The 13,289-nt window shown below is 51.2% G+C and overlaps 1 protein-coding gene across 1 annotated transcript; it reads right to left on the reverse strand.

Annotated features, from left to right (window-relative positions):
• Positions 1-5,131: 5,131 nt before the first annotated feature.
• Tmem270 (transmembrane protein 270) lies at positions 5,132-9,822 on the reverse strand. The gene is made up of 3 exons (XM_021163727.2): positions 9,734-9,822; positions 6,146-6,583; positions 5,132-5,424 (listed from the first exon to the last, which is right to left on the reverse strand). Exons 1-3 carry the CDS (start codon positions 9,803-9,805, stop codon positions 5,140-5,142), a joined length of 795 nt encoding a protein of 264 aa, XP_021019386.1. The 5' UTR covers positions 9,806-9,822; the 3' UTR covers positions 5,132-5,139.
• Positions 9,823-13,289: the final 3,467 nt, after the last annotated feature.

Below are 13,289 nucleotides of genomic sequence, written 5' to 3' on the forward strand. Positions count from 1 at the left end.
CACACAAAATACAGCCAATGAATAAATGTATGCTTGTATGTCTGTGCACCACATGTGTGCCTGATACCAGTGAACATCCAAAGAGAGTCTCTGATCCCCTGGCACTGGAGTTACAGGTGACTGTGAGTTGCCATGCGGTTGCTGGGATTTGAACCCGGATCCTCTAGAAAAGTAGACAGGTGCTCTTCACCTCTGAGCCATCTCTCCAGCCCTTCAACCTCATTTTTCTTTTTAACTTTTAAGAATTGCGCAAGTAGAACCTCCCAACCCTACCAGGCACAGAAATTGGAAAGCAAAGGTAACAAGACAAGAGGGAAACCCTATCCCCTCCTGACTCGGAAGCAGGAAGGCATGGAGGCCATAGGAGGCAGAGGTCAAAGGTCAAGCCTATGCAGCCACAAGGCAACTGAGGCCTGTGGATAGACAGCAGTCCCTAAGCCCTGCTGCGGAAGCTCTAGGGCATACAGGGGGCTCTTTGCAACCCGCTGGGGACACCAGGGTCAGCGGCCATCACATGGCTTGGGTGGAGAGTCTAGCCAGGGAGCCTTCAGACTGAGGCGTGAAGTCCTAACAGGTTGTGTCAGGCCAGAGCTCTGGGGAGGGGGCCGCGCCTCTCTGGCAAGCCCCACCTGGGGCCAAGCCCAGAGCTGGGGCTGGAGAGAGACTGGCGGCTCTGAGTGGAGCATGCGGGTCCCAGGGGTGGAGGCAGTCCACAGCTGAGCCCCCCAACTCCTGCCAAGCCTGGGACAAAGGAGAGGTGTGGGGAGTGTTCTCCTGGGCTGGGGGTGGGGGGAAGCCACAGGTGGAAAGTTATCCTGGCTTGGGTGGGCTTGGGTGGGCTTGGTGGGAAGCTAATCTTCAGAGAGCCCAGCCCCACGCTTACACCAGAATAACTAAGATTTCTTCCCTAAATTGGGGGACCTTGGTCACTTCTCCCCCTCCCCAAATCTATTATTCTGCCTGGGGTGTTCATCTCCAGCCAGCCATCTATATAACCCCTGAAATCATGGCCTTGTTTGGGGTCAGATTGGATAAGGACCAGGCACATGGGGAGAACCTTAAACATCCCTCACCCAAGCTATGGCCCTAGAGAGAAGAGAAAGCTAGGAGCCGGTGCTAGCAAGGTCAGTGAAGGGCCAGAGTCTGGGGATGGGGGGCCCTCTCGCAATCATGGCGAGACAGCCAAAGGGCCCTGTGTGTCTTGGCTGAGCGAGACCCCTCGGCCGCCAGGTATGTAACAATTCTAGCCGTTTCCTGTAGTAATAATGAGAAAGGGGTTGGTATAAATATACGCGCAGCATAAATAAATACAGGCCGGGCCGAGGCTGCATAGCAGACAGATTGCGTGAAGCTGCCGGCCAGCCCTCCAGCCTGCTGCCCCCGCCCGAGGCCCCCCTCCTTTCCTCACCGCTCCCCCATTTGCTTTCTTCCCGAAAGCCAGAGACCATTCCACACTCGCAGGCCTGAGAAGATGAACTGGTGACCTCAGCCATAGAGCCTCAGAATCCTGATCAGGCTGTGGCCCCTGGGAAGCCAGTGACTCTAGAAGAGATAGCCATGGGCAGTGGGGCCAGCTGAGAACATCGTGACACAAGCACAGGCTACACAAGAGCCCTGGGAAGGCTGCGGTTTGTTGCTGAGCATAGATGGGGAAACTGAGGCTTGCAGAGTTAACTTTGCCCAGCCATTTCACATAGCCAAGATTGTCTAGACTTTAGACTCCAGAGCTATGGCTCCAGTCCAAGGTGTTCTCACTCCTAGGTCTCTGCTCTGTGCAGCTGGGGGGGGGGGGGGAGGGAGGCTTAGGATATGGCTCAATGGATAAAGTGATTGCCACAAAAGCAGCAAGACCTGAGTTCAAATCCCCAGAACTCCCACACAGCTGGGTGCAATGGCACCCAGATGAAAGTGGTCCTGGGATGAGACATGGTGGGGACATGAGGATCTCTTGGCCAACTAGCCTGCTATATAAAGTAGGGAGTGTGAGTCTGTCTCAAATGAGGCAAAAGCCAAGGACCAATACCAGAGAGTGTCCTCTGACCTCTATACATGTGCTGTGTAGTTCACACGCCTACACTCACACAAATGTGTGTGTTGCTAAAATCCCTTCCATGGAGGAGTGTGACCATCTTATTCCCTTCTTCCCAAGGTTCCACTGACAAACCAAAGTTCTTCCCAGAGAACTAATAAGTTTATTAGGTTTTCCTATACAGTTTGAGCGAAAGACTATGGGCTCACAAGAATGGGTGACCTCAAAGCAGCTACCCTGGAAGGTCTGCATGCAATGTGACAATGCAGCTTGACGATGACTCCCTTGTGACCATAGAGTTGGCATCCCCTTCCCATAGTCTTCCCCAGCCTATGTACTCCAACCTTGCCAAAGCCATGTGCCGTAAGGGCAGGACTGTGTACAAACGGCTGAAAATCAGGTGAGAGGATCTGGTGAGACTTCCCTGCCCTCCCATCTATGAGGGACCGCCAGCAGTGAACCAGCACAGCCATGGGAATCTTTTGCACACAGACACAAAAGATGGTTGGTTGTTCAGCTTGGACGATAGTCCTGCAATGAGCCGAGGGGCAGGGGCCGGAGCAGCAACGGGAAGGATATGCTAGTCCTTTCTCCCAAACCCGTGTCCCAGGCCACCAGGGTCTTTAAAGGACTGGGGTATTTATCTCCAAGGCTCTAAAGCAAATACAGCGATATCTTGGGGCCAGAGACCCCAGAGATCAGATCCCATGTAGCTATGTAAAGATCCAGTGGGCAGAGATGTATATACCAGAGGTCTGCCTAAGCAGTCTGCAGGTAGACTACTAGCTATCAAATGGGGCATTCAAGAGCAAAGCCTGAAGGGGCTTCCAGAGCCGGGACTGGTGATTCAGGCCCGTTAGCCCAGCTATTTGGGAGACCGAGAAAGGACTGCAGTTTCAGGGCCAGCATGGACCAATTGCTGAGACTCTATCTCAAAGTAAAAGAAGCCCGGAGTGATGGCACACACCTTTAATCCTAGCACTAAGGAGGCTGAGGCAGGCAGGTCTCTGTCTACATTGTGAGTTCCAGACCAGCCAGGGCTATGTCATCTCAAAAAACAAACAACATCAATAATAAACTAAAAACAGGGGTCTGGAGCTGTAAATGGCCAGCTGGTCTGGCGAAATCAGCGACCTTCAGGTGCAAGGAGAGAGGAGGAGAGTCATAGAGGGGACACCCAGTGTCAACCTCCTGCCACCACATGCATGTCTGCACATGTGCACACATAATGAACTCATGCCACACGGAAGCAGGGGAGCTAATGAAAAAACAATTGCCAGTGTCGGTCCCACAGAGAGACGGTCTCACCTCAGTTCAATGCCAGGGCTGGTTCCACCCTGGCCCCCCAGCCCCACCCTGCTTACACTGTGCCCCACACACACACACCCCACTCAGACCTTTGTCACCTTCCTCTCCCTTCTTGGGTTTTGAACTCCTCTCCACCTGTTTTTTGCTGTTTCTGTCTCAATGCTGAGGCCTTAACCCTGGTTCCTGGCAGCTCAAGCACTTTCACAGGTTTGGTACCCAGGTCCTCCCAATAAGTTGTGGGTGCTCTGGAACCCAGAAGAGACTGCCCTTTAATCAGGGGCCTGTAGGTCATTCCACAGGCTCCAGCCACGTTGAACAAAAAAGAGCCCACTCAGGTCTCTCGAAGGCAGGTAAGTTGCTTCTTGTATTTGGAGGAAGAACGTGGAAGACACAGCTAACCTAGACCATTTACAGTCATAAGGGAGGCACTAGCTGCCCTGAAGATGAGGAACAGTGTTAAGACTGGGGAACGTAGGTTCTCTGAACCTCACACACACACACACACACACACACACACACACGGATGCCAGGTCTTGAGCTAGGGATAGGGGTGAGAGGTGACGGCTGACCCTTGGGAAATCAGCCCCTCCTTTCCTCATACGCATCACTCATGTAAGGCCAGGGCTCTGCACAGCCTGGGTTAGCCTGGGTCTGAAGGAGCCTGCCTTTGCCAGTGAGAGGCTGAGGAGACTGGAGAAGTCTTCCCTTGCCTGGGGGAGATTGATAGTCTGTGCTATGACGTTTCTGGAAAGAGAAAAGAGCAAAAGAATGCATGTGTGTGTGGGGGGGAGCAGGATGGGTAGATGGGGGTGGGATGGGGGATACATTTGGGGATAGACAGATGGATTTAGGGGCAAAGGGATGGAAGAATGAATTTGGGGGTGGATGGATGGATGGGTGGGTGGGTGAGGGGGTGACAGAACTTTTGGATGTATAGAAGGATAGATGGATGAATTTGAGGTGTTTGGAAGGATGGATAAATGGGTGAATTTTGAGTGGATGGAGGGATGGGTAGATAGAGGGAAGAAGAAAGGAGGCAAGGAGGGGGAGAGGGAAGGAGGGATGGAAAGTTGGAGGGATGGATGAATAGAGGGAGAGAGGGGAAGGGAGGGAGAGATGGGGAAGAGAGGAGCAGAGAGGTGAAGGAGGGGGAAGGGAGGGAGGGAGGGAAAGAGGGAAAGGTGGGAAGAAGGGAAGGAGGAGAGAGAGGTCCTCTGGATAGTCGGTGGGTGTGTATATGTAACAGTGAGCATGCAGACCCATTCCTATGTGTGGGTGAATGGATAAGCTACTTTCAGACTTGAAGAGAGCTACTCCAAAATTTTGTCTACATCTCTAAACTGTGAGGTCCTGGCACCCCCAAGAGGTCAGAGCCTCTAACTGCCCAGCTCCCTTTAAATCCCTGGGGAGCTAAGGACCAGGGGCATAGATTTAGACACAGCAACCTGGGAAACAAAGCCATCTGGAGACCTGAGCCGACACTGACATTTCATGACCTTGGGAATGTCCAATCTCAGAGGCCCAATTTTCTAGTATGGAAAATGAGAGTCAAGCCAGATGCTAGGGTTGCTAGGAGACGAACTAAACGATGTGTAAAGTATCCGAGGAGGTTGATGCCTGACACCTGAGAGGCACGTGAGGAATGTGATTTCCTTCCAGAAGTGCTGAGCCCGGGATTTCACCCCTGTACATTCACAAGCACGGGTACACAGATGCACATGTGCACACATGACACAGAATAGACTTCCACAGAATAGCGAGGTAAAAAGATGGTGAGTCGGAGGGGCAGGTGGGGGACACATTTATTCTCCAGGGGTTTCAGGCTGGGGTGGGAGGGGTCCAGACTCAGTAGTGGAGGATTCTGGAATTAAGAACTGAGGAGGGGGCCCCGAGGTCTCCTGGGATTTGACTTCCTGGGTCTGGGCCAGTTGGGTTGTGTGTTCAAAGGCAGCTTGAAGCAGGTGGGAAGCAAGGCAGGTCATCCAAGTGACAAGATAGGCCAGGTTCCAGGAAGTGAGTGTGGTCTTGTGTTCCACCCACAGGTAGAGGCGTCTCAGCAGGGCCGGGGCTTCCAGCAACACAGAATTCTGCAGGAGGGTCCGGCCAGGCAAGAGCATTGGTAAGGACTGGAAGGATGGTTCAAGTCGGCCAAGTTTGAGCCCTGGCCTCAGCCCCAGCATTGTGGAAGAAACAAACCCTGATGCTCTCTGACACCCACTTGTGTGCAACATGCAAATTTTTTAAAGAAACACTCTATGAGCCTGGTGGCAGGGCGCACCCCTTTGGATCCTCAGGACTTGGGAGGCAGAGGCAGGCAGAGCTTTAAGAATTCAAAGCCAGCCTGGTCTACAGATGGAGTTCTGGGACAGCCAGGGCTTCTTAAAGAGACTGTCTGGAAAAAAATTAAAAAAAGTTAAAAGCAATGTTGTACGGGGCTGTAGAGATGGGTGTGCGGCTAAGAGCAAGTACTGCTCTCACAGAGGACTCCAGTTTGGTCTCTATTAACCACATTAAGTAATGTAGGTACAAGCTCACAACTGCCTGTCACTACAGCTACAGAGGATCTAACGCCCTCTTCTGACTTCTGAGGATACCTGCGCATGTACACACACACACACACACACACACACACACACACACGCACGCACACGCACGCACGCACACGCACACACATTAAAATAAGAAAATTTAAGAGAGACAGACAGCATGTTAAGTGCCCCCCCCAGGACCTTCCCATGGCCAGTACTGACCAGCTGTGGCCACACCCAAAGTCCCCAGGCTCATCCGCCTGCATCCCTGTTAACCCACCTGGCTGGGTAGCCAGCCCAGACTAAAGTGATGGGCTTTCTGCATCAGCTTCCAGGTTAGCAGCAGCATCAGCAAAGCTACCAGCATCAGGCTGTGCAGGCAGGATAGAAACAGGTCCCTGAAGGTGGCTGGAGACAGACCGAGAGGTTCACAGGCACAGAGATGCCCCAGGGCCAGCCTCACAGTACGAGTGCAGCACAGTCCGACTCTGTATGCCAGCCTGGGTCCCCAGAGCAGCAGCCACATGGGGACCCACAGCAATGTCAGTCCAGCTCGAAGGGCCAATCTCAGAGCACAGGTTATGATGACTTCCTGAAGCAGGCGGGCCTGGTCACTGCCTGAACCCCGGGCTTCCTGGGCCAGCCCCAATACCCAGTGCTGAAAGATGGCCATCTTCAGGAGCAGAAAGCGGTACAAGTGAGTGCGGTTCTGGATCAGCTGTAGGAAGATGGGGACACCAGTGTCACCAACCTGGGTGAAACCCAACCAGTGCTTTAGAGATAGGGGTTGCTCGGTCATTGTGAGCTGTCTCAATTCACTTGTGATACACAGGAATAGTTTCTCATTCATTCATTCATTCATTCATTCATTTGATTTTGGTTTCTTTTGAGACCTGGGCTCTCAAGGTAATCCTGACTATTCTGGAGATTGCTGTGTGGATAAGGCTGGCCTTGAACTCACAGAGATCCTCCTGCCTTTACCTCTTGAGTGCTAAGATTAAAGGCATGTGCTACCGTGCCCTGCCTATGATCTTTTTTTCCCCTCTGTGTAGCCCTGTCTGTCTTGGAACAAGACCATGCTGACCTTGAACTCAGAGATCTACCTGCCTCTACCTCCAAAGATTTTTTTTAAGAGTGACTTTTTTTTTTAATGTATGTAAGCATGCTGTTGCAGATCAGAATCCATTACAGATAGTTGTGAGCCACCTTGTGGTTGCTGGGACTTGAACTCAGGACCTCTGGAAGAAGAGTCAGTGCTCTTAACTGCTGAGCCATCTCTCCTGCCCCGTAAGAGACTTTGACTTTGTCCTCTGACTTTTAAGCATGGGGATGGAGCTTGGCTGTGGTGTGCTTGTCTAACATGCATGAAACCCTGGGTTCAAGCCCCAGCTCTTCATAAAACTAAGAGAGGTGGTGCATGCCTGTAGTCTCAGCAGTTTGCAGGTAAGAGCAGAGGGATCTGGTGTTCAAGGTCCTCTGGCTATATAGGAAGTTCAAAACTAGCCTCATCTACATGAAACCAAACCAATGACGGAGCATAGAGTGCTCAGTGGCTCAAGTTCTCACCCCACGAGCCTGGTGACCTCAGTCTGATCCCAGAACCATGGAAAGGGGGGAGGAGAGAACCAACGCCCCCAAATCGTCCTCTGACTCCCACACAAGTGCTGTGGCAAGCAAGCACCCACCAAACACATCACACACAATGATAATGATTAATAAAAAATAAAAAAACGAATAAGTAGAGATGACCTCCCCTCTAATTAACTCTGTGAAATTCGAGCACAGGGCTGGCTGACTTCTCCCAAATACCTGGGCTTGCCTAGAATCCTGGTTGCCCTTGGCATGAGGGAATCTGGGCATAAAAGTATCATTAAGGACAGGGAGATGTAGAGATATGGGAGAGGGGTGGCAGATTTAATGCGAGACCTACTGTGACAGAGAGGAGGAGAGACAGCTTTCCAGGTCTCTCATCTGAGTGGCAGGTTGTTCAAGGTGTCTTCTATTCACCAGGAAGTGGGATAAGTTGCAGGGGAGATAAGGTTGTAATTGAGAATTCCTCAATGAAGAGCTTGCCTCTCTGATAGAGCATAAAGCCTCCAGCCCAGAGGTGACAGAGATGATCAACCTGGACTGACCCCTTAGTACCCTATATCCATGGGAACCTCAGGGTCTAGGAACTGTGGGTTCTGAAGGACCAGGATAAGAAGCCAGGCCTGGTGCACATAACTGCTCTTGAACAGAGGTCAAGAGTTCAAGGCTAGCCTGGGCTATACAGTGAGTTTTGGAACTAGCCTGGGCTACATGGTGAGTTTGAGGACCACATAGTGAGACAGCAGGGGAGGTGAGGAGGTAGAGATGGAGAAGGAGGAAGAGGAGGAGGAAAAGGGGCAGGAGGAAGAGGAAGAGGAGGAAGAGGAAGAGGAGGAAGATGAGGAAGAGGAGGAGGAGAGTGCTTGCTGGTGAAGCATGAGGATCAGAGAGTGCTGGTCTCAGCACCCACAGAATAAACCAAAGCAGGCATGACCCAGCGCATGTATGGCTCAGGACACACATGACCCAGTGCATGTATGGCTCAGGACACACATGACCCAGTACATGTATGCCTCAGGACACACATGACCCAGTGCATTGTATGCCTCAGGACACACATGACCCAGTGCATGTATGCCTCAGGACACACATGACCCAGTGCATGTATGCCTCAGGACACACATGACCCAGTGCATGTATGCCTCAGGACACACATGACCCAGTGCATGTATGCCTCAGGACACACATGACCCAGTGCATGTATGCCTCAGGACACACATGACCCAGTGCATTGTATGCCTCAGGACATACATGACCCAGTGCATGTTGCCTCAGGACACACATGACCCAGTGCATGTATGCCTCAGGACACACATGACCCAGTGCATGTATGCCTCAGGACACACATGACCCAGTGCATGTATGCCTCAGGACACGCATGACCCAGTGCATGTATGCCTCAGGACACACATGGCCCAGTGCATGCATGCAACCTCAGTACTGAAGGTATTGTTGAAGACAGGAGGATATCTGTGGCTTGCAAAGCTGCTGGACAAAATAAAATGAATAAACAAATGTATCAACTCCAAGTTCCAAGGATCAAAGAAATAAGGGAGAGAAAGAGTGGGAAGGGGAGGGAGGGAGAAAGAGAGGGAAAGAGAGAGAGCACCCTCCTCTGGCTTCTATGTGCACACACAGGCATTTACACACATGTATATACATCATACCCACACCCACATACATGCACACTAGACAGAAAGGTGAGAAAGAAAGAGAGGAGGCCAGGGAGGGAGAAGGGCAAGGGAGAGGAAAGGAAAGGGAATGTAGGCCAATGGGATTGCTCAGCAGGTAAAGGCACTGTCGGCCAAGCCTGCGACCTGAGTTCAATCCCCAGGACCCACATGGTGGAAGGAGAGGACTCACACACACACACACACACACACACACACACACACACACACTATTTATAGACATAAATATATAATCTTTTTAAGGGAAAGAAATGAAGGGCTAGGAATAACAATGTACATCTTTAGTCTCAGCACAGGGGAGGCAGAGGCAGGCAAATCTCTGAGTTCAAGGTTAGCCTGGTCTACACAGAAAGTACCAGGACACCACCAGGACTACATAATAGAACCTTATCTTAAACACATACACACACACACACACACACACACACACACACACACGGAAGAGAGAAGAGAAAGGAGGGGGAGAGGAGGAGAAGGAAGCAAGATGCCACAGCACTTGGGAGATGGGGCTCTCAGGACTTGACTGTTTATTCCTTGGTGGCTGAGAATGGCTGAATCTCCAGGTGCCCTCTCCATACCCTGCTTACCAGTGCAGAGAGCCTCCCAGCCCGCAGAAGAATTCTGAGAAGGCCAGATCTGACCCGGGGAGCGGCCTCCATGTCTGGCCTCCACCCATTCCTCCAGCCAGGAGAGGCAGGGTGACCTCACAGATGCCATAGGGTGGGGGTCCAGTTGCCATGGGGACCCAGTTGCCACATGACACACTACCCTTTGCCATAGCTCCCCTTACCTGCTCCTCTGAGCTCAAGTCTGGCTCCATGATCATCACAGATGTCTATCCTTAGGATCAATTGTCTACCTACTACCTGGGAAAAAACTCAGAGCCCATTTCAGAATCGCCTAGTTTACTGCCAGACGTGGGGGGTTGAGTGGTAGGGAGATAGGGATGTGGAGAAAGGAGAACAAAATGAAGGAGGGAGGAGATGGGCTCTCTATGGCCTTACTTTCCAAGTTGGACCGCAAGGGTAGCAGTTTTCCCATAGGAGAAGCCTCAGTTTAGCATCCTCAACTGAGACCCCTCTGTCCTCACCTCCACCCCCCACCCCCAGGCCTCTTTCTCTGTCCTTTCCCTCTCCCCATCAATTTCAGGCTGAAGAACCAGTGTGCAGTCTTGGGAGCAGGGATGACCAGCTGGGGGCACAAAGGAATCAGTGTACGCTGCCTTGCACCACGCCAGGGGGCGCCATTCTGCTTTCCTTCCTGGAGAAGCGTGCTCACATCCCCAGAACAAGACCTAAAAGAGCTCCGAGCGGGTGCAGTACCGCGATGCGGTCGCGCGAGGGCAGAAGACACCGCGGGGGCGAGCAGGGCGCTTGGCAGGCAGGAGAAAGTTTCTCATTTTGCAAGGCTGATTTCCTGGTAACAACCTCCTGGAGACACCCGAGAGAGCTACCTGTGCATTTCCAGTCAATGCCTGGGTTACAAGAAGGGAACCACCCGGAGATAATGAGGCTTAGAGTCTTCCTTTTACTTAACCCTCTTGTTAATATGTGCAGAACTCGGGATTGAAAACGGGGCTTTGCAAGCCATGCACCCCACCTGGCCTCCATTTCTCCGTGTCTCTAAGGCAAACTTCTGAGTCTTCTGCCCCGCTTCCTGCTATTTCCAGTTTTTTAACGTGACTTTTTTTTTTTTAATTTCTGTGGCTTGGAAAAAGCTGGGTTTTTAAAAAAAAAAAAAGATTTATTTATTTATTATATGTAAGTTCACTATAGCTGTCTGTAGCTATCTTCAGACACTTTTCTTATCTCTGGCCCCAATGGAAAGAGCTGGTTTTAGCGAGAAAAAAAAAAAAAATACAAGTTTCCATACGAATGCGCATGACGGTATATCGCAGACTTTTGTATACTTCAGAAAATAATCAAAGAGTGGGTTAGAAATAAAATAATGGAACCAGGCATAGGGGCACATGCCATTAATACTCGGGAGACAGAGGCAGGTGGATCTCTGGGTTCAAAACCAGCCTGGTCTACATAGTGAGCTCCAAGACAGCCAGGACTACACAGAGAAACCTTGCCTTGAAAAAATGAGAGGGAGGGAGGGAGGGAGAGAGAGATAGAGATAGAGAGAGAGAGAGAGAGAGAGAGAGAGAGAGAGAGAGAGAGAGAGAGAGAGAGAGACCGACCCTGTCTCAAAAAGAAAGAAAAGGAAAAGAAATCAAATACCTGGCCAGTTGGTAAAGCACTTGCTGTCACGACTGTTGACCTGAGTTTGGCCCCAGACCAGAGATACACACAGTATGAGGAGAGAACCAATTCTGCTGGAATTTGGAGGTGGTAAAGTACGCGGCTAACAGGTGCAAGACTGAGTTTCACGCCCAACACAGAAAAGGAAAACAAGGAAAGAAAAGAAAGGGATCAGAGGTGGAGGTTAAAGTACTTAACACCAAGCCTGATCACTTTAGCCCCATCCCCAGAACCCACATGGTGGAAAAGTAGATGCTACTGCCCCAAGTTGTCTTCCGACCTCCACATGACCTTTGTCATGTGTGCACTCACAGCACAGGAAGAAAGAAGAAAAGAAGGAAGGGAGAGAGGGGGGGAAAGAGGGAGGAAGAAAAAGAAAGAGAAGCTTAAAAACTCTTTTTTAAAACAAAGGACCTGATGAAGCACAGAAGCAAAGAAAGTTAACAACAAAAGAAACCAAAAAAGCCATGAGGTTTGTGCAAACATAGCCCAGTCTCATTAGTCGTCAGGGGGAAATGTGAATTAAAGACACACCAAGATGCTATCTCCCCTTCCTTAGCAAAAACGAAAGAATCAGGGGCACACTGTGCACCAGTGACTTTACAGGGCAAATTGAAATTCATGCAGAGCCCAGAGCCTGATGCAGGATCTTAAAGATCCATACAGGAAATGATCATGCAAATGCTGCCCATGAACATGTGGACAACTAAAACTAGAAATAGACCAAGAGCTGAATGGTTGGCGCAGTGGTAGAGCCCCTGCCTAGAATACCCCAGTGAGGGGTTGGGGGCGTGGCTCAGTGGTAGAGCCCCTGCCTATAGTCCCCCAGTGAGGGGCTGGGGGCGTGGCTCAGTGGTAGGGCCCCTGCCTAGAATCCCCCAGGGAGGGGCTGGGGGCGTGGCTCAGTGGTAGAGCCCCTGCCTACAATCCCCCAGTGAGGGGCTGGGGGCGTGGCTCAGTGGTAGAGCCTCTGCCTAGAATCCCCCAGGGAGGGGCTGGGGGCGTGGCTCAGTGGTAGAGCCTCTGCCTAGAATCCCCCAGGGAGGGGGCTGGAAGATTCAACCTACCATACATTTGCTCTAATTTCTACTGACCCTACTTCACAACCCCCACTGGCAAAAGGACGCCTACGGAAACGTCTACTCATGAGTAAAGATAAGTGCAGAACTACAGACAGGTCTTTCCATCAGTAAAGAGGTGGATAAATAAAATTGGAAACTCCTTTGAGGGATGACTTAAGGTTGGCTGGAATAAATGAAATCTGTTTGGGTTGACGTAGAAAGGTCTGGAAAATAAGGTTAAGTGAAAAGAGGAAGCTCCAAGGAGCTACCTGTAGCGTGACAGCATTAATATATGTTTGCCAGGCTTGGGGGACTCAGGAACTCCCACCCAACCAGGGACACAATCCTGGTTTGCATTTGCACCTGATAGTGGACCTTGTACTCCAACACTCCCCACCCCAATCATACCCAGCTACAGCTTGACCCCTAGGAGTTCTGATACACCCAGGCTCACAGGATATGCAGAGACAAGACAAAAACAACAACAACAACATGGAGCAGAGACTGAAGAAAGGCCTTCCAGAGACTGCCCCACCTAGGGATCCATCCTACCTGCAGACACTAAACCCCGACATTACTGCTGATGCCAAGAAGTGCTTGCTGACAGGAGCCTGGCATGGCTGTTCCCTGAGAGGCTCTGCCAGACCCTGGCCAGTACAGGTGCAGATACTAACATCCAACCATCGGATTGAGCCCAGGGACCCTAGTGGAAGAGTTAGGGGAAGGACTGAAGGAGCTGAAGAGGATTGCAACCCCATAGGAAAAACAATATCAACTAACAGTCTCTGGACTCAGAGGTTAGGAGCACTGAAAGCTCTTCCAGAGGTCCTGAGTTC

The sequence above is a fragment of the Mus caroli genome, unplaced genomic scaffold (assembly GCF_978045245.1).
Source record: "Mus caroli unplaced genomic scaffold, Mus_caroli_1 scaffold_4, whole genome shotgun sequence".
NCBI classification, from domain to species: Eukaryota; Metazoa; Chordata; class Mammalia; order Rodentia; family Muridae; genus Mus; species Mus caroli.